General features: G+C 37.4%; 1 protein-coding gene across 3 annotated transcripts in view; it reads left to right on the top strand.

Annotated features, from left to right (window-relative positions):
- The window catches only part of LOC107720111 (TBC1 domain family member 4-like), a 33,065-nt gene extending 23,165 nt beyond the window's left edge, over nucleotides 1-9,900 (top strand). For 2 of the 3 annotated variants that reach the window (XM_016527718.1, XM_016527717.1), the window contains exons 12-19: nucleotides 326-535; nucleotides 2,564-2,725; nucleotides 3,417-3,575; nucleotides 3,667-3,911; nucleotides 5,004-5,163; nucleotides 5,364-5,533; nucleotides 6,788-6,964; nucleotides 7,877-9,899. In XM_016527718.1, coding sequence (XP_016383204.1) covers nucleotides 326-535; nucleotides 2,564-2,725; nucleotides 3,417-3,575; nucleotides 3,667-3,911; nucleotides 5,004-5,163; nucleotides 5,364-5,533; nucleotides 6,788-6,964; nucleotides 7,877-8,110 — 1,517 coding nt within the window. In that variant the 3' untranslated portion in view covers nucleotides 8,111-9,899. Of the gene's footprint in view, nucleotides 1-325; nucleotides 536-1,577; nucleotides 1,581-2,563; nucleotides 2,726-3,416; nucleotides 3,576-3,666; nucleotides 3,912-5,003; nucleotides 5,164-5,363; nucleotides 5,534-6,787; nucleotides 6,965-7,876 lie in introns of all 3 variants that reach the window. The other variant, XM_016527716.1, reaches the window with a different exon arrangement.
- The last annotated feature ends 12,570 nt before the right edge of the window (nucleotides 9,901-22,470 follow it).

Below are 22,470 nucleotides of genomic sequence, written 5' to 3'. Positions count from 1 at the left end.
ATAAGAGACTTCTTTAAAAAACATTACAAGTCTTACTGATCCCAAACTTTTGAGCGGTAGTGTACATATTTACAAAATATTTATGTGTGTGTGTGTGTGTATATACACTATAATACATGATATAAGGTATAATTACCTTATTGAACAGTGTATATATCTTGATATATGAATATGGTAATTTAATATGACACTCGGTACAATGGTATTGCCATTGATGTCATAGTACCATCACAATAGTTTTATGTCAGGGAAATCACTTTATTATCTTTACATGCAATTTGAGCATAAGTCTTTGACATTTTGGTCTGCATCTGCTGTTTTGCAGACCACATGGATGGCCGGGAGCTGCTGCCACTTTCTCCTCGGGCTTTGAACCAGGATCAAAACCCTCAGGTCAGCCCCTTGACCCCAGAGCAGGGCTTTGGTGGAGAGAAGGGCCGGCGCAGCCCAGCTGATTACAGGGCCCTGTGGAAGAAAGCCATCCACCAACAGATTTTGCTCATCCGCATGGAGAAAGAGAATCAGCGCCTGGAGGGTTAGTGTTTCTACTCGTATTCCCCTCTCTTATAATTTAACCTTCCTTTCATTTTGGATTTGCATTTAATTTGGGATGGCTATATTCCCATTTTTCTGAAGGCATACAATAGGTTTGTGTTAGAAACGGATCCAAATTTAAGTTGATACTCACTGATAATCTTGCTGTGTTGTTTCGATAACAAAAGACATGAAATCCAATGACATTTGGTGTCTTGGACATCAAACCTGCCAAAACGCATATAGACATAGCTATTTTGAGTATGTAAATAATACTAAAATCACACTGGAGATTCTTCAAAGCATCTACTTTTGTGCTGCATAAAAGAAAGTCAGTCATGTTTGGAATGACATGAGGGTGGGTAAATAATTGCCAAAATTTCATTTTTTAGGTGAACTATCCCTTTAAATAGTAGCTCAAACATGGCACTAACGCCAGTGTCATGGGTTTGATTCCCAGGGAATGCATATATTAAGTTATAAAATGATATAAAATTTTAATCTTGAATCAATCTTATTGTATAAACGTGTCTGTCAATTGCGTAAAAACCTAGAGCAGTAATTCAGTGTATATGGGACATTATGGAGTCACAGAAGAGGGAGTGTTTCCTCCCGTCACTCTGATTAGACTGTTGTTTTTGCCCTGGCCTTATTTTTAGAGGGGCAAGTGCCACTGCCTCTATTTTACATTCTGGGGCAAAGTTAATTATAGTTTGGAATGTCTGGATGATGTTCACGTTCTTTAAGAGTGCACTTTCAGTTCTGTTACCTCTAGGCTACATAATTAGCCTTAGTCTTTCAAAAAATAGTTAGTCTTTCAAAAAATATCAGTCATTCAGTCTCTTTAACACATTGTGTTATTGTGTATTACTTAAACTTTGCTTTGGAGGAGCAAAGCTTTGTGAAATATTGCCCTCTGTTGGCCAAACTGCATCACACATGAGACTCAAGTCACTTTTTCTACCTTTTTTTCCTTTTTGGTGTTTTCTGTCTGTTTTTGTGTACTCTTGGATGGGCCAAACTGAATAAACATGTCTGAGTAGAAGGTAAGAATATACGGCAATGGCATTGACGTCTCGCCAGAATGGGCTGCACTTCAAGCAGTTTTTGGCATGATATCATTGTTTGGCTACAATGTAGTATACAAACCAGCATGAGGCAGATAGCTACATGTTCTCAAGTGCAGGTAATCAATAACAGTTGTCTTGTAGGATATAATTTTCTCCTTTTGAGTCCATTAGTTGCAGAGTTGCATCAATTCTGGAGTCTAACAGAGTGTCTTTCTCTTCTCTTCTGTGCAAAGATGCTCATGTATGCTCTTAACTTGGATAGTGAAAAATGTGTTGTGATGCTTTGTTAAGGTTATTTTAAAAGGCTGTGCCATATCTTAATCCACTCTGAACCTTGTCTAAAGTTGCTATGGAAACTTATGGTGCATGTAACCCAGAATATTCCTCTATCAGAAGCGTGCTACAGTTTATTTGCAGTGATGCATGCTTGCCTGTGAGGCTTCCAGTGTACATGCATTGCAATAAAGGCACTTTTTATTTGTTTTTACAAACAGAAACTAACAAAATTATTGCATGCATGACATTGAATACTTGTTAGTGGTTCTCAACAGATTTTGCTTGTGGACCCAGATTTTACACAATACCAAAACTGCTAATAAATAAAACATTCTCAAAATAATGTGATGAATGACATATTTTTAATATGAATTTATTTAGGAACATATTTTGAGAATATATATTTTAATATGTTTTTAAAATAATGTGATGAATGTCATTTTATTATTAATCGTATTAATGAATTTTAATTAAAAGATATGAATGAATTTTAATTACAATTTAAATTGCATTTAGCATTTGTTTTTCCCTTCCGTCTACATTTTGGGTCACATCTCATGATGCCCTTTCATTTTGACACTCAGAATGCTTTTAGATCCAAAGTAATACATAATAACAATACGTTAATATGTCAATTGTTCTGTTGAATGCTAAACCTGACTATCAGTTTTCTCACCTTGCAGCCAGCCGTGATGAATTGCACATTCGGAAAATGAAGCTGGACTACCAGGAAGTGTGTCAGTGCTCAAAAGAGGTGCAGGCCCTGTGGGACAGGAAGTTGAGCAGTCCCTGCCGCACTAAAGTACAATGGGACAAAGAAGAGATCCACTGTGCTGTCTGTCAAGGTATAAGCTGTTTAATCTTTATACTTCCATCAATAAAACCCTAAGATTTTGGTCTACATCAGCTTTTGTTTCTAACTACCGTTCAAAAATTTGGGGTTAGTAAGATTTTGAAAGAAGTCTCTTATGCTCCCCAAAGCAAACAGTAATAATGTGAATTACTATTACAATTTAAAATAGCCGTTTTCTATTTTAATATATTTAAAAAAATATAATTTATTCTTGTGTTGGCAGCTGAATTTTAATAAGTCATTACTCTACTCTTCAGTGTCACATGATGCTTCAGAAATCATTTTAATAATGCTGATTTGGTGCTCAAAAAACACTTATTATTATTATATATTGTTGAAAACAGTTGTTTGGCTTAATGTTTTTGTGGAAAGAATAAATTTGAAGGATACTTTGATGAATGGATAGTTCAAAAGAACAGCATTTATTTGTAATACAAAATTTTTGTAATGTTGTAAAAATCTTTCTTTTAAAAATCTGTTTTTAGCAATTTAATGTGTATTAAATTTGCTATTTAAACATAGTAATATCTTTAAAAGAAACTTTTTGACCCCAAACGTTTCAATAGTGTGAACATATTTATAGAAATACATACTTTTACATGTGAAATAGTTTTGCTATTGTATATTCTTAATAACCCTTACAGTTTGCTCACGTTGTTTGTTTGCATGCCTGTGCTCTGTAGGTGTCCCCAAAAGTCGGCGAGGTGAAGTGTGGCTCCTGCTCTCCCAGCAGTATCGTTTGCGTCACCGTCTGCCGCAGAGGCAGCAGCCCCCTGAAACACCTTATCAGGATCTCCTCAAACAGCTCACAGCACAGCAACACGCCATCCTGGTCGACCTTGGTCTGTATCTAACCAAAGCACTTATGGTTTATGCTGCTAATTCATTTTTGACCCAGTACATTACTGAAGTGATGTCCCCCATCCTTTCCAGGCCGGACATTCCCAACACACCAGTATTTCAGCACTCAGCTGGGAGCTGGACAGCTGTCTCTGTACAATCTTCTAAAGGCCTACTCCCTGCTGGACACGGAGGTGGGCTACTGCCAGGGAATCAGTTTTGTGGCCGGTTTGCTGCTGTTGCATATGAGCGAGGAACAGGCTTTCGACACTCTCAAGTTCCTCATGTACGACCTAGGCATTCGCCGGCAGTACCGTCCCGACATGATCTCTCTGCAGGTGCGCTGTGTGTGCAAGAGTATCAGTTTTCACTAGTTCATGTTTTTCTTTCAGAACCGGTATGTTTGCTTGTTTAAATTATGCCTATTGTCAAATGTAGCAGGACTGGTTTTTGTAACAATTAATGGAATGAGCGTGTATCTCAATTAGTTGAACTGAGTGTTAGATAAGTACTTTCTTATTTCATTAAAAACTAGATTATTAACGTGACTGAATAAATGAAATGAATGGTACTTTTGACACATTAGTTTAATATTATGTACATTGCAGTAAACCTAGTGGCTTAAAAAGCTTGGATTGGCATATTTGGCTAGCTAAATACTACTCGGTTTTTCTTGGTAACACCTCTTTTATCAGACATTTTCATTTGTAATATAAATAAATAACAAATATGGCAAAGAATAGGTTATTTTTAAAGTGTCATTGGTAACTGAAACATTAGGCGTCAGTGTAACAACTAGCCACTGTTGAAGTTGCCAGCGAAATGTTGACACTTTTTTTAAAAATTGTGTACATTTTAGTCATCATAGTGGCTAAAAAAGCTTGGATCACCATGTTTAGATCACATGACCAGCCAAATACTACTCATAATGCATCTTTTATGGGACACTTTAATTTATAAAGTTAATAATAAATATGTCCGTTAACAGGGTAACAGTGTCCTTGTTAACTAAAATGTTTTTGCTCAATGCTACATCCACACCACTAGGTGTCAGTCTAACTTTCAAAGCAGCTGTTTTATAGCCTGGCGAAACAAATGAAAATTTAAGAAAAAAAAAATATATATTTTTTTTAAATGTTGTGCTGTACTTTTAGTGAATGTAAATTCCACATAACATTTTTGTTGTAAGGACAAGAACAGCGAGTATTTTTAATACACTTGATTTAAACACACATTTGGTCAAGCAGTATTCAAACCGCCGTCGCCACCTTTGTACACTGTTTCCTCCTCAGCTGTTAGTAGTTATTCATCATCAGATGTGCCAATGTTTAATCCCATGAGAGAAACACTGTCTCAGCCAGTCGCATTTGAGCCTGTTCAAAGTTCACTCCTCTAAGTGTGAGGACTTTTTCTTCTTTCTCTGTCTGTAGATCCAGATGTACCAGCTGTCGCGACTGTTGCACGACTATCACCGTAACCTGTACACTCACCTGGAGGAGCACGAGATCTGTCCCAGCCTGTACGCCGCGCCCTGGTTTCTCACTCTCTTCGCCTCTCAGTTCCAGCTTGGCTTTGTTGCCCGTATATTTGGTATATTTCACTTCCTTTCTAATTAACTTACGCAGACCTGAATGAATGTATGCGAAGGGGTTCGGGTGAACCTGAGGATAGTGGTGAAATGATCTTGTGTGTTAAAATGTATGTATTTCACGCATAAGTCAAGTATTGTAGCCAATGCATAGCCTTTGACCCATGACATGACTTATGCATGTATGTGTGCTGTGTGCCAGACCTCCTGTTTGTCCAAGGCACGGAGGTGATTTTTAAGGTGGCCCTGTGTTTGCTAAGCAGCCACGAGGGAGAGATACTGGAGTGTGACGGCTTTGAAAGTATTGTAGACTACCTTAAATCCACCATCCCCACCCTCACTCACAGCCAGATGGAAGAGACAATCACCAAGGTACATTTAAAATGGAATAAACTTTCCTGATGCATGTCTGGGGGGTTTTTGTTTAAAGATTTATTTCATTTTTTTCATTATCAAGATATAATTTTACTATAAAATGTATGTGAATGTATAATGAAAAGTGTACGTTTTTGATCCCGTCAATCTTTGTGTTTTTAATTTTTAATTTTAATTTAAATTTTTTTGGGCTTCGCTAGTTTTAAATATTTGGTCTACTGTTCATATATTGTGAGATATACTGTCTAGATATTCAAATATTCCATGCAATCTATCAGTTAACATAAGTATATAAGTAATATCAGCCATAGTGTTATTTAGTATTATTTATAAACTATTATAATATTTCTGCATATTTTAGCATTTTTATATTTTTAATTTTCATTTTAGTAATGTTTTTCGTTTCAGTTGTAGTACTTCAGCTTATATACATTTACATATGAACATTTCAATTTTTCATTTACATAAATTTACAGTTTCGGTTGTTCATCTAATATTTATATTAGATGTATTTTTCAGGTTTATTTTAGTTAGAAACAATTTTCAATAGTTTTAGTTTTAGTTATCATTAGCAACACTGACAGCTATGATTTTTAATATCTGTTCCTTGACTTAAATTAAATTGAGATGTAGACTGGATGCTATTCTGTAAAGTAAGCTTATGGTAAAAAGAGATTGTGTGACAACAGTGTAGCATACTACTGTTTGAAACCTTTTTTGTTGCATATACTGAATACTGTTTAACATACTATTTTTAATAGTAGGCAGAACACAGTGTTGCATGTGAAAAATGTAGTACACTAGAATGCACTCTATTTAACCACTAGGTGGTGCAGCTTGCTTTTCAAAAATAAAAAAGACTGTTTTGTGATGAACTAGAACAAGATGACAAAAATACAATTCGGCAACACTTTAAATTAGGGGACACATATTCACAATTAATTAACAGTTTTCCCTAAATAAACTCCTAAATTGCTGCTTATTGATGGTATGTAAGGTAGTCGTTTCGGTATTGGGTAGGGTTAAGGGATCTAGAATATGCTCATGCAGAATAAGGCATTAATATGTGCTAATAAACCGCAAATATGCTTGTAAAATGCATGCTAATAAGCAACTAGTTAATAGAGAATAGTGTTTCCAAATGTAAACGGTTTCTTACCGAAAATTCATTGATTAGAATTTTTCTTTTCGTTTGTTTGTTTATATTTAGATATACTTTGTTATGGTATCAATATGAAATGTCGTTTGCAGGCAACTGAGATGGATATCTCCAAGCAGCTGCATGCGTATGAAGTGGAGTACCACGTCCTGCAGGATGAGCTGTCAGACGCTCCTCCACCATCAGAGGACTCTGATAGGCTTGATAAACTGGAGAAAGCCAATGCCCAGCTCAAGAAACAGAACATGGACTTACTAGAGAAACTGCAGGTAGATATATAACAATCAAAAATAGCACAAGTAGCACAGTACAAAAGCCAAACAGCCTGAAACCTAAGATCTTTACAGATACACTTCTCAGTTTACTACCGAAGAATATTAAAATGGTATTTTGGTTCAGTGTCTTACATTTCAAATTAAAGTAATGGAAATTCAATTGATAATAGCTTTTTGATTTATCATCCGCTAGTGTTTATGGATGTGGGAGAATGAATTATCCTTGAAACTCCATTAGTCTAAACATGTAACGTCACAACATGCTCATCTTGTTGCTAAAAACAAGCTGTTCCTAGAAACATGATATAAAGGAGAGTGAAAAGATATTTGGCTCCCTTAGCAACTTTTCCAGATTAACGTAATAGTATTTGGATGCAAAACTGACAATTATTAATACTATTAGTTGAGCCATTGGCACAGCTTATTATATATATATATATATATTTATATATTTGTTTTTGTATTAAAAATCTATTTCATATACGTTACATTATTATTATTTTTTTTATATTCCTCAAAGAAAACATTATGGTTAAGCAGCTCAACATTGATAATAATAAGAAATGTTTCTTGAGCATCAAATCAGCATATTAGAATGATTTCTGAAGGATCATGTGACACTGAAGACTGGAGTAATGATGCTGAAAATTCAGCTTTGGCATCACAGGAATATATTACATTTTAAAATATATTCAAATAGAAAACCATAATTTGAAATTGTAATAATATTTCTAAATATTACTGTTTTTACTGTTTTTTTAATCAAATAAATGCAGTCTTGGTAAGACTTATTCAAATATTTTACTAACCCCAAACTACCTCAACAGTAGTGTATATGACAAAAATTTGGGCATAGTTTCTTCACAAGATTCCTTCATCAATTCTTTTGCTTGGCTTTATTAACAGGCGGCTCGTTTGAAGATTCAGACATTGGAGGGTAGCATGGAGAGCTTCCTGTCACGCGAGAGCAAGATGAAGCACCTGATCCGTTCTCTGGAACAGGAGAAAGCTTCCAACCAAAAGACCATTGAGCGCATGCGTAGCAGTTTACCTTCGGATGCCATGGCTGAAGTGGAGATGACCCAACTCAAGTCCAGCACCAACGGGAAAGCCAAAGAAACTGCCTGCAAAAAGCCTTGAATCACCATCCTACTGATTGATGCTTCATTATAGGTACATCAGTAGAGAGTTAGTGTGTTTCTCCTCTTTTGTGTTCCCATCATGCTTCACCTTTGATGGCATAATTGAGAGATGGGAACGTTTGAAGCCTTGCAGCCTCACAGACAAAACTTGAAACAATACAAAAGTGTCTTTCCAAAGAGTACGAGGCGTGTTGCATTAATGTCCACGTGACTTTATGCTCACTGTGAAGGTTTTTTTTGACCTGGCACTCCAAACCAGGTGTTTGGAGGAAACCAAATATTTACCATGTCAACCTTTTGCTTAAAGTGCTTCACCTAAAGTGCAGGCAGGAAGTGAAACCATCTGCTGCTGGATGATTTCCTCTGCAACTTGCAAACACTCCTGCTGTCCAGACTTCCCAGTTTGAGCTTATGGACTTCAAGCGAATCACTGTCTGAAGACATGAAGAGTAACTTGTCTTCAAAACATCATCTTCGATATTGCACAGTATTCTGTGTGCATTGAAGAAGTGTGCCTGAAAAACGTTGTGTTGCATACTATGCCGTAAAAATGTGTGTGCGCAATCTTTCAAATGCAGTGTATAATGGTCGCCTGGGCATGAAAAAACAAATCCCACAATCCTTTGGGGATTTTACCATTGTTTGGGTTTCTTTTCAAATGATCACTTGTTTTTTGTGTCGCACCAACTGTACTTGACACCTGCACACATATTTTTGTAGTGTATGAGTGCAGGGGTCTTAGCTTGTTCGAAATATTCCTCTGTGCCGTGGAGAGCGGCTCACAAATATGATATGATGAGAATCTGTCAGAATTTATATAGATATCAAATGCTTTATCAAATGCTAAAGCATTATATTTCATCCATTTTTGTCAGAAATTTGTATTACAGGTTTTATTTGACATTAGTTAATTTTGGCCTAGGCATATGAGCCTAATGCAACAAAACCGAGAGATGAGACATTGGTTTAAAGTACCTGTTCAGCTTGATGGTGGCCAAATATGATTGTACATATGTCATAAGAGAAATGACACTGTATTGGTCACCCATCTAACCACATGAATGTAAATTTAAAGCAGGAATATCTACTTGAACACTCATTTTTGTTTGTCTGTTTTCAAATTGTCTGTCTTGACTAAACCAATCAGAACTTGCCTCGTTCTGACAGTTTAATAAATGAATAACAATTGTAGTAAGATGATAAAACTCTAATGGAAGTGTTGGTAAATGTAATCAAGAGTAATCTTCTGCTGTTCTATGTTTGTGTGAACATAATATGGCAAAAAGTGACATTAAGAAGTGTTAGTGCTGGGCTGGTGGGGGTTACCAGTGGCGTGAATAATTTGTCTGATAAATTTTCTTGTTTTTTGGATCATTTTCTTTATCTTTTTTTCAGAAATACATTTCTGTGACATTGCAAATCGAAAGACAAAAAGACATAGAGCAAATGGTCTGATGGTGCGTTTGATACATCAGTCATTCTTTATCATACTTTGTTCAGTGTGCCAAAACTTGTTGATCATTACGTCACATTTTCATTGTCACGTGCCGCTGTTACTTCTCAATAACTCCAAGTTATTGGAGTTGGACTACATTTATTTTAGATGCACTTTTGTTTGAAAGTCACCATTGAAAGTGTGTGTGTGCAGTGTGCTGACAATGTCTTGATTTTTTTCTTTTGATTTGTCAGTCCTCCATAATCTATTAAAATCAACTTTTTGTACCTCAATTTCTGTTTATTATTAATAGTTGTTATTCTTGCCAAGGTTAGCATTCTGTAAATGAAGGAAGGACACAAGCCAAGAGGCTTTTGACTGGGGCCAGTAAGCAAACGCCTAGCAACCACCCAGAACACTTAGCAACCACATTGCAATGTGCAATCATAGCAACACAATGGCAAACACAATGCACATTTCTGTAGTTTTTTATGCAACTAAACTCAATATAAACTTGAATAATTATGTATGGTGATCAAATTCTGCCATAGTTATTTCTAGTGTTTTACGTGAAGGTTTATTTGCAATATTATGGGATGCATGGACATCTGCCAAAAACATTGCAAAATGTCAGTTATAGACCATCATACACAGTTTACACCATCTAACAGCTGAGAAAAATGATAAAGTGACATTTTAAGTGGGATTTAAATGTTGTTTTTATTTTTTACATTTTTCAAAGTCTGTTTGCATTTCCAGGTTTACATTAGATATTGTTTCCCAGATGTGTTCAACATTTGAATTAATAGGAAGTTCTATGCCAGTGCATCTTGCATTACTGTTTGAGGCTCAAATGTACAATGACAAGAGCACCAGAATCCCTGTAAGACCTAAAAATGATGACATACTTGAGCCATTTTGCATTATTTTCTTCACTGTCCGGTAAACAGAGCCTCCTACAAACTGTGCTTGAATTTGAAATGAAGCCCTATGGTTGTTCCCTTTACCGGCGGCTGCTAAACAGCAGGTCTGAGACTCCAGTCATGGAGAGCTGACTGTGCTTCTCCTTTATCTCAAGGCCAGTATTGGTTTGTAACACCACACCAATTTTGTGACGCAAATTTCATGCTTTTATAATGTTGCCATTGCAAACATGTAATACAGCAAGATAGCCTGCGGATGTTTTTGGTTTAGTGAAGTCAACAGGACCTCACATTTCATTGATTGCTCTCTGAGGTGATGTTTGAAAATCAGTGGTGAATTAAAAGGTTGTCGTTATGTGCCCTGTTGTTATTAATACATATTCAGAGGAGAAATAAGCAAGTTTTGCCTGTTAGTAGGGTATGGGAGAGCAGGAATAATTGTAATGCTCAATAATGTAATAAATACTCTTAGTTGCTGTATCAGGTACAGTTTATGCACAATTCAGCCCTCAATTTCCTCCTAAAAGAATGAACAGTTTTATTTACATTAAACATGGATATTTTTAAAAATGAATTTGAGTGAGTCATGCACACTAAAAAAACCTTTTGATTTTAGGGTCATGTAATTTAATTTACATTAAATCATTTAAAATCAAGTCACACATTTTTTTGAACACTTATTTCTCCTTCAGAATTTGCTTGTTTTTTTTGGCCCTGTTTTAATAGTGATATAAAAACAAACAAACATTAAAATACAGATTTAAAACTATTTTTGTATTTTAAGTATATAATTCAACAATATGAACAATGACAGTGATATTCTTCAAACTGGATCGTCTTTGGAGAGTTTAAATGATGTGTTTTCCTTATTAACTTGTCTTGCTGTGCATACATATAGTAATAATCTGAAGATATATTTGTTTTGTTTTGACAAACATTATTATGCACACATAAAATGTATTTATATTATAGAGCTTTTTCATTTACTGTTACATTTATCACATACAGTACCACTGTTACTAATATATATAAAAATATAAAATCTTTGTGATATAAAAAAATATAAAATCTAAGCCCTTGTGTGTTTCTAGTTTAGTTTAATCTGATATGTTGAACAAACAGGGCTATTTATTAAAATAATAATTCATTATTACAAGTTTTACAAGTATTTATAAAGGGACAGTGCAAAAACATATGGTATCTCAGGCACCTATGAAAAACAAAAACAAAAACAAAAAAACACGAATTTAAAAATCTACACATAATTAGTTTTTTAGACATATTATACATGTTTAAATTAGAAAGGACTGCTTATATGTCAAACCTATGGATTTCAGAGAAAATGTCAAAGGTTTTGCCTAAAAAGTGTTAGGCTGACCTGTGAAAGTGTAATGAAAGTCTGGGTTGATTGTGTTCGGCCTGATAAATGTCTATGCTTATGCAAAAGAGCGTCAGTCCTTTCACAACCATGCACATTACTCAGAAGAATTGCAATTTTGGCACAGAAAGTGGTGATATGTAGTCTTAAAAGATAGATGGGAAGTTAAGCCCACTTTTCCTGCAGGGAGTAGACAATGAGTCATTGGACCAGATGTAGGACCAGCTGAGAGATGGAGACAGCGCATTACCCACCCTTCGTTTCGATAAACCTCATTTCGATGGCGAGAGGATGCAAAAATACCACACTTGGAGCATTGTCACAGCGCTTATCTCTCTCTGTGAACAAAAGGCAGCATTCCGTATATGTTCCCTGGTGAGGGCGTTTCCTGTGGAGGGGAAATGCCTGGACGGATCGTGGAGGTCAGTAGGGGATTGGCGCACAGAGCACTTCCTCTGCACAACCTTATCAGAGCTTTTTGTTTAATACCACATCCATCCTCCCACTCATAGAAATACACAATAAAGGGCCTTATGTCAAAGAGTGACAGAGTGATCAAAAATACTAGCCATCAAACTACTTTGTTTGAGGCATATTTTCACCCCTCTTGTGAGAACAGATATCCAGATTGAACAAAAACAGAAGATATTTTGAAGAACTGTTTTTATCCATATAATTAAAAAATCAGTGGGATCCACAACAACTCTGGACCCCACTGACTTCCATTAGACAAAAGCTGGAGCTGACAAGCAGTGTTCAGAGGTTAGACTTCATAGGGGGAGTCGGTGTTCTCCAGCCATACAAGGTGAATCTTATTGCATGGTTTGTGATGAAGTAGACAAGGGTTTGGGGCAAAAGTCAAAAACAGTAGGAAAAAAAAAAGTTACTTTGAAAAGCAACTATTATTTTGCATGATCTTTTCAATTTTTTGGGAAATTAAAATGCTGGGATATTCTTGTAAGCTTCCACACACATTGTACACTACTATACACTAATATTAACAGCATCACTTAATTCCAACCCAAATGAGTATTTTGATCAGTTTGGTTTAGAAGGTAACTTCAGTTGAGATAGCAATGGCAAGCTATCATTATTGCTCATATGGTATTAAGGGTTTATGCTACAGACACCTCAGATTGTGCAGATAATGCAAGGATACTGTAAGTGTGCTGTTGCTTTAAGTAATAAGATTTTCATGAAGATTAAAATGCTTGTAAAAACCCATCTACTAGAGATTTTTGGTGGCTATACTGACTCGGACCAATAAGCAACTACTTAGAAACGTGTTAAACTCTACCCTTAAAACCCTAGCAACTACACAGCAACATGATAAAAACTACCCAGAACACCCTAGCAACTGCATAGCAACATACTAAAAAACATCCAGAACCTTCAATTGCACAGCCATATACTAAATACCACTGAGAACCCCCTAGCAACCACATAGCAACATACTAAAAATCACTTATTGGCCAGTTGCATAAAATGCTTCTTACAAGTTTTAGACTGGTCAGACTGAGCCCTTTATTTAGCAAATGCACAGCAACATAGTAAAAACCACTGAGAACAACCTAGCGCCCACGTAGCAACGGCATAGCAAACACCCACAACCCCTCTGTGACTTTTGAACAGATTTTCTTCTTTAAAATATAATAATATCTAATTTTTTTTAATCTTCTATTTTTGTTGTTCAAACTCACTGGGTTTTGAACTTTCTCTTTTGGCAATATCCTGCATTCTAAAATCAGATTTTATTTTCAAATGCCGAGCCTGTATATTGCTTTATTGTGGTTATTTATTAGCTTGTCTTATTTGTAGATGTACACTGTACAGGAATAATGATTTCAGCATTCACAGTAATTTTTCAAATATGAGGTACATTTAATAATAGATGCAATATCCATTTGAAGACAAACATTGTCTCATAATTGTTTAATGAGTATGTGAACATAGCAATTTCAATTCTATCTATAGATTAATCTTTTTATGGCTTCTCACACTTGAAATAATTAATCCTGGGTCTTTCTAAACCCAGGTAAATGGAATCCTGTTTCACATTTCATACTGCTCATAATTTACCCAGGGTTAACATTTAATCCTTGTATTCATAAAGTGACCTTTCACACATTGTACACTCCTAAGCCCGGGGTTAACGTTCTTATCTGCATATCTGCATTGACAGTGTCACTGATTGGATGAATTAACGCAGCACTTGACCTTTTTATATCTAGCATTGCACATCCTCATATTACATGGACTTTTTGGACTACAAGGGTAAGAATTAAATAACCTTTTCTTCAATCTAGCTGATGCGTTTTCCACCACCTTTTGACAATTTCCCCTTAAGTTAAGGGATGTGTCATGTAGCCAAGTATGGTAACCCATACTTGGAATTTGTGCTCTGCATTTATCCCATCCAAGTGCACACACACAGCACTGAGTAGTGAGCACACACACACACACACACACCATAAACACACACCTGGAACAGTGGGCAGCCATTTTTGCTGTGGTGACCAGGGCACCTCAGTTGTGGATATTGTAGGTGTAAGAAAGCACTATTCATTCACTACCCCCACCTACATTTCCTGCCGGCACTGAGACTCGAACCCTCAAATTTTCAGGTTACAAGTCTGACTCTCTAACCATTAGGCCACAACTGGGGTTTACAATGACGATAACTTGTGGTTAAGCGCAGTGTGAAAAGCTCTTTTGTGTCTATGTTAAAATTTAAAAAAATAATGTATTAAAAGTCATGCATAAACATTAACCAAGCAATCAAAATGATGTGCATCTTAAATTTGGTATGAAATGAAAATCAACCCTATTTTGTAAATGCATGTTATTAGTCTTATTGTCAGTAATCACACAATATTCCAGTGAAATTATCAGACTTCTCCAGTCATTTTGTCTGCCTAAACTCCACCTCAACAAAATCGACTGCAAGCTCGCATTAATTTTTGAATACAACGCAAAATCCAACCAACAATGATGGATACCCTTACGAAAATTAACCATGGTTTTACTACAAATAAAATAAAAAACATGGTTGTTGTAGTTAAACCATAGCCATAAACAAACCATGATTTAACCATGGTATTTGTAGTAAAATTGTGGTTATACAAATGGTAATCAAAACATTACCAAAAACCAAAAACATTACTACACTTTTACTATAATAAAAACCATGGATAATTTTCATAAAGGTAAAACAAAGTCCCCTGCTTGACATTTTTTCAATAATGTGTTACACTCGGATGTGTCACAATATGGAAAAAAAAGATCTGCTACTTTTATTTCATTGCGAAATTAATGAAAAGACACCTATTTAACGAGGCTCTTTGTTTTTGTGTCTACATTGCACATTCAAACATGCACACTGATAAGAGTGGTGGCTCTGGATTGGGGGTCGTGCTGTGTTTGGAAATTGTACACAGAGGCCAGGTGACAGAGGTGTGCAGACAGCTGCAGGGGGCCGGCGCTACCGAGATGCAGGTGTACCGAGTCTGGCCTTGAGAGCGAGGTAAAGTCTGCCCATATCCCTGAGGGGCGTCCCCACTTCCTCATTCAATCTACACCGACTCTAATATTACCATATACTCCATCTTCTACACACAGACACTGCATGCTATTGAAACATCATACAGATAGTCACACAGATATGCATCTGTCCATTTATTTAGGTATATATCTGTCAAGAATCTGTAGCAGCTCATTAGATTATCAGTATGGGCATTGTACAGTCACAGCACATTTTAAAAGCAGAAGACAGATGCTCAAACACAAAGAGAATCCCTCTTTGATATGTATCACAGCAGACAATGTGTTTTTGAATGCAATCAGTGTTTATCCTAGTGTACCTGTCAAGGCTCCTTTCCTGCCTGGAGGCCATTTGCAAGCCACACTTCCACTTTCATCCCCCAGCTGCCGGGAGAGCGTGCAGCTAATTCCAAAAGACCAGCTGCAACGTCCCCGGGAAAATCACTGGGCTTACCTGATCCAGCACTGAATTAATCTCCTTCCCCTTTGGGGGGAACAAAGCACAGTTTGGTCCAGGAGGGATGGTGAGAGCGAGGAGGGAGGTTCCATGCACATCCTCAGCATAGCACAACGCTTACACCCCCTCCCAGCTGGTGCTGCTTGTGCCACCAAGTATCACATCTCCAAAAAATGCTGCTTTTAGCTATTTTGCTCATCTCTTTATTATTTTTTTTGTAGGGGAAGCTCACTCTTTAAGGGCCACAGGATGAGCAATTTTAGGTTACTGTGGAAAATAACATAAATTATGTCAGTGTAGTAAACTGATGAGAACGGCATCAAAATAATAATCACCTGAATCCTTCATTTCTTTTTCCTCTCACAACCCTACTGTCGTGGGATCAGCTCACCTTCACAGTACAGAGCTGCTAACCCAGAGATATTTTATATTATTTTTTTCAGAAGTAATTTTATTGACCGTAGACCTGTGCTGAGACTTGAGGAGAGGGATAATATGAATAGCAGTCATTTATTTGCTAAAAAAGGCCAGAGAATTGCACTAATGAAGATAATGAAGCAAAGCAAGTGTATCTTCATGTTTCGGGAAGCCCTTGTCCGAAAATTTCCAGGCCAGGAAAATTAGATTTGTGATGTAGACAGCGAGGCAGCTCCATTCAACACATTTTTTTTTAGGTATAGAATTTATTTAGCAAGGCTTCATTTCACGTAAAAGTGACAGTAAAGACTTTTACACTGACAAAAATGCTGTTGTTTTGAACTTTTTATTTATCAAAAAAATCATGAAAATGTATTTTCTACAAAAATAAGAATAAGATTAAATGTTTCGCAAGCACCAAATCAGCATATTAAAACGATTTCTAAAGTATAATGTGAGACAGAAGACTGGAGTAATGGTTACTACTCTTAACTCTTTTGAATATATTTTAGCGTATTTAAATCCATTCCTCAGATTTCCCCCCAAAATCAGCACAGAAAATGTGATTCCGCAAAGTCCGTCTGGGTGTGATTATAAGGAAAGAAAAATATAGGTATTCTTTCAGTCATAAATCTCACTGTTTATTAGGAACAGAAACATATGATAAATGTTGGCTTGGCAACATATATGTTTTTACACTGACATCAACAATAACCTTCATGACTTCATCCTAATGAAAATCAATTTTCTAGCTGAAGTAAGTTTTCATGACAAATGTGACCTGATCCCAAAAGACAGACATGGAATATTCTTTCTACTCCCTTTTTAATCAAATTATCCTTTCACCAAACCAGATCAAGACCCATTGTTTACATAGACAAAAAACAAAAGAGAAAGCAGCATGTTTTATAAAATATAAATATACAAAATAATCCTGCTTACAACCTTTTGAGGGAGAGGTCAGCTCTGGGGACTATCAGTGAGGTGCGTTATGGGTGTGAAGCTATGCTGACATCATAGATACATCCTCAGTGGTGTGGCGGTGGGCAGAAAAAGAAAGAGAGAGAAAGTACTGGCCGAAACCACACTCTTCTGATGTCTGTGATGACCTCAGTGAAAACAATGTGAGACACTCTTCACCAGCAAAGCAAACATTAGACTGGGGGCCGCTCTTGTGTGCCTTTGGATGGGAGAATGGCTGCCAAATATTTGTTGTTCTGCTCTGTTCCTTTATACATGGGTCCAGCCACTGCTGATAGACTGTTGTTGCTCCTCTCCCACGTTGCATGTCTGGATTGAACTTTGCCTTGGGAGGAGCAGTGTTAAAAGCCTGTTTTGAAGTCCTCTGAGTAGGCCATCTGTTTGAAAACAACGTGCAACTATCGTGCGGACAAACTTGCACAAGCTCTGCTGAGCAGACAACATTATAAACATTAGAGCAACATTAGTGCAACTGTGGACGCACCCTTAATTTCACAACCCACCTACATCTCTTAGCGCTGACACCACACCCTTCTAACTAATAACAAACCACCTCCACCCTTACTCTACAACTCACCAGCTCTCGTCATGCTCACACAAACACCTCATTTCTCACACTTTTTGGGGCCTTTAGGGTCATTGAAGTTGCTGTGTAGAGATGCTGAACTTTCCATATGAGGTTTCAAGAGAAAGCACTAAGGCGTAATGATCAGGCTCACTTAGGTTTGGCATATCTGGCTAAGAGCCCATGTGCTTGCTCTATCTTCCCCTCTCTCTCTGTTTATCTTTATTTCGCTCTCTCACTGCCTCCACCCCAGACCAGTTACTTCCTATTTCTGAAGGAGGAACCAGTGCCATCAAGCTCTATTTATAAGAGGGATGAGAGAGGTGATTTATGGGGCATTAAAGGGATAGTTCACCAAAAAAATGAAAATTACTCCATGATTTACTCACCCTGAAGGCATCCTAGGTGTATATGACTTTCTTCTTTCAGACGAATCCAATCGGAGTTATATTAAAAAATGTCCTGGCTCTTCCGACAGTTAGCGGAAGCTAGAGATTACCGTTTATAAAGTTTTACATATGGATATTCTTCATACAACAACACATTGATTCACTTCAGGAGGCCTTTATTTATTTATGGATGTGCTTTATTGGAGTTCTTTTAGACCAGGGGTGGCCAACATCGGTCCTGAAGAGCCACAGTCCTGCAGAGTTCTGCTCCAACCCTAATCACACACACCTGAACAAGCTAATTAAGGTCTAAGGTTTACTAGAAAGCTACAGGCAGGTGAGTTTTTATCAAGGTTGGAGCAAAACTCTGCAGGACTGTGGCTCTCCAGTTGCCCACCCTTGTTTTAGACTATTGAAAAATAACACCCAATCACTGCCATTATAAAGCTTGTAAGTGCATTCACAATAGAACGTTGTTCCGGCGGCCAAACACACAAACCTGACAGTCAGCAATCGAAACACAAATCTGAGTAGCAATCGCCAACCTGAGCATTGCACTAAAGAGAATCTAAGCATTGCCCATTACAGTTTCTCCTAAAAAAACCTGAAACTAGTCCATGTTTCTCCAGCCTTAACATTTTCTATTCCTAACATATATTTTGCCTTTAAAAAAAAATAAGAGTAACTGATATATGGAGTTTTGCCAGCAGAGTTTCTTACCTCTTGCTTCCAGTCTCCAGTCCCCAGTCCCCAGCCTGACTAATAATTGAAAGCCTGCATGGTTTCCCTGCGCACTGGGGCTGGGCTGGGCTGGGCTTTGATTCAGGCCGTGTGGGCACTGCAGCTTCATCGCAAACCGGAGAGAACCTGAAACTGCTCTCTCCCACTCTACCTAGAGAGAACTCCTTTAGCCTCTTCACATCACTAGTGGAGGAGGGCTGATTTCCCATTGTGCTTCATTAACCTTTCTTGGATCTCATCAGCACAGATTCATCGAGGTACATTTGAAGCATACGCTCCAATGCAATCATCACATGAGGGACTAGATGCATCTAGATATTGTGGTGACTAACTGCAAATAGATAAATTACGGATTAATAACCACAGATTAGACAGGCATGTGCTTCCAAAGGAGGCCGATGTGCCTCAGGTGTGGGTACTGGGACATTTTTTGTTTCTCCATACTGTTTGATTACTAAAATAATAACAACAAATGTGAGTCAGAAACCACATAACAGATATCTTTGTATGTACACAGATCTGAATTATTAGGAAGGGGTGGCAAAGGTGAATAAGAGTATTGATCCAGCATCTTCAGGTGTACAGACTGAGACTCCATTAAAACTGAGGGTGGAAACACAGCCCTAAAACATAGCTTATCTTCTGTCAGGCTAAGTGCGCAGACACAATTCAAGCATTCAAATGGTAAGGAAGGATGCGGTCTAATGTGAAGATAATGCGAAGTGCATGTATGGCAGTGTGTGTCCACGGACTTGTGTATAGAGAGAGAGCGAGTGTGTGTTGGCTTTTTTAATGAGCACATACCCCTGTCCACTGCAACACAAACGATGAGAGGTTGTCAGCCCTAGTGGACTGGGGATGTGGAAATTGAATGGAGTCTTTCAGTTCTGTTGCTCATCTCCCCTGGGGTGAGAGACTTGTTACCATGGTTATGTTGGATTCTTGCAGCTAATGGGTGGGAGTAGCGTAGCTCTGGCAACCTGGCACATGTCTAGGGTGGAACAGACATGCTGAGAGCTGGGGGGTGTGGTGGCAGGACTCTAGGACATGGGAGGTCACACACTGACAAGATTGCACACAAAGACACACACGGGCACTGTTAGCAGAAAAAGGAGAGACACAATAAAATGTGAGCGATTATGCTTACCACTTCCTGTTGACATGTGCCTCCGTTGGAAAGTCTAGTATAAGAGAATGATCTATTATAACATGCAATGAAATCCTTCAAGAAAAGAAATGACAACTATACATGATACATTTCTTCATTGTTTTCCTGCTACATGTGACATAGAATATCAAATAATGAGTATGTATTATAATATGTATTATAATTTCTAATACTTAAGAGTTAGGAGTTTAGAACAAACTACAACAAACTCTTAACCTGTTAGGCCTATTTTATGCAAATACATCAATGCAAACATTTCTAGCTAAGCAAGATGCTGCAAGGGATGTTATAGCAAGAATTGGTGTAAAATTTCTTCTGAGAATTAGCATGAAACTTAAATTTTTGATGCTACTATTATGGTGTAGCAACAGTTTGAAGAAAATCATGTGGTACAAGTTAAGGCTTGAGAATAAACTAAATGACTTTTAAAATCTGAACAGATTTTAGCCATCACACACTTGCCGACTTCCAACAAACTCTGTACACTAAACGACTGAGGATTACATTGTCACAACTTTAAACTTGTTCCAACCACAACAAATTTGTGCAGAAACATGCGCCTCATTGCTAGATGCATGACTAACTAATGTGCCTAAAATTGTTTCGTAATATCGGTTCAAAATATCAAAATATCATATTTGATATCATCCAACTGGAGGTAAATAAAGTCTAAAGCTATCATAACGTCTGAAGACTCCTCCAAACTGTAAATGAGGGCAAAAATCCATGTAAAAAATGATTTAGCTATTTGAATAATGAAGATGCATCATGTAATTTTACCAATATTCTGAGTATTAAGAAACTTTTTATTCAGCTTTTTTCCTTCATGTCAAAGATGGGAAAAATAAAGCGGCCAAAGTGACATACTGTACACAGGAATGCAATGCACATCAATTGAATGTGTGGTCATTGCTGCCAGACTGGAAATCGACATTTTTGCTGGGGAAATGCATGCACTTGGCCACCCTGCTGGGGAAAAAACGGGCATCAGAGACTTTTGACATGCACCGCTAAACAGCTACATAGCAACCACCTAGAACACCTTGACAACACCCTAGATTTTATTTTCACTACACTGCTAAATTTGAAGTTAACTGAAGAGAGATTATGTTTTCCAAGTCAGTTAAAAAGAAAGGTTCCAAATAGTGTTCCCAAAACAGTCTTTCAGTGAATAGTTCTTAAAAGAACAATTTTTCTTAGTGTAAAGAATATTATTGAACCTATTCCACCTCAAAGAACCTTTAGTGCAATGGAGAGCTTCTCTGAATGTTAAAGGTGGAACCACAGATGCAAATAAAGAACCTTTATTTTTAAGAGTGTAAACAAACTGCGGTTAGAGTCTAAATGACCACAAAACCTCTCAACTGAACTGTTTCCTAAAAGCCCAGGACAGAAAAACAAATGAATAATATACTAGCATAGTGGTGTAATAATTCTCCACTTTTACCAAGGTTTTTGCAATAATGATATCTGTTGCTGAACTCAGACAGCAGACACACAGCTTCCCTCTGGCTGTGAACATTAGCGCGGGCTATGTAAGCACCTGAGGAAAACAATGACAGAAAGCTTGCTTTTCTCGTTTCCTCTTAAAACCAGTGGCTTCACTGACAATCAGTAACACAAAAACAACATCTTGTGGCAACAAAGAACAAATTAGCATCTCAGAATCAAAGTGGCTTGATAAGCATCACTGCTTCCCAAAATTCCTGACGCCGAATGTTCCAAATCGGCGCCTCAGTACCCTCCTCTCAAGCGATGCAGATGTCCTGGCTCGAGTTACACTTGAAAGACTGAGTCATGGCTGATGCCTGGTCCCCCAATGGACTCAAAGGAACTTGGCTCAGAGATTTATGAAACCCATCCCATTCCCTGCATGGAGTCGACAGAACTTAGAAAATATGAGACACTTTTGTTTTCCAAACTTTCCAAAGTTTGACAAACTTCTAGCTCCTGATAAATTAAGATACTCTGAAACAAAAGATTGCTTTCAGACTTTGTTTTGCTGACTACCACAATGAAATTCCTTCCCCTCAAATGAAGCTAAGATACTCATGAAAACTGAAAGAGTTAGGAGCGAAAGGAAACCTCAGAGCAGATTCAGGTAGGAAAGAAATTGTATGTTTTATTGATGCGGAGCGTATGGTGATATTGATATTGGAATGAGCTAGTGGTGTAATTAGCCAGGAAAATCATGAAGCTCTCAGAGCGAGCAGTCACTGTGGAATGTGGGTGGGGATTAAGATCTACTCACCAATCAGGGAGCTTATAATATTATTCCACATCTTGTGCTCCCAAATGTTGCCAGAAGAGTTATGTAATCCAATAAAGACTTCAGACTGTAATATAACTGAGACTGCCAGCTGT

This window comes from Sinocyclocheilus rhinocerous, unplaced genomic scaffold (assembly GCF_001515625.1).
Source record: "Sinocyclocheilus rhinocerous isolate Xijiao unplaced genomic scaffold, SAMN03320098_v1.1 scaffold631, whole genome shotgun sequence".
NCBI lineage: Eukaryota > Metazoa > Chordata > Actinopteri > Cypriniformes > Cyprinidae > Sinocyclocheilus > Sinocyclocheilus rhinocerous.
This window is presented reverse-complemented; position numbering and strand designations above follow the sequence as displayed.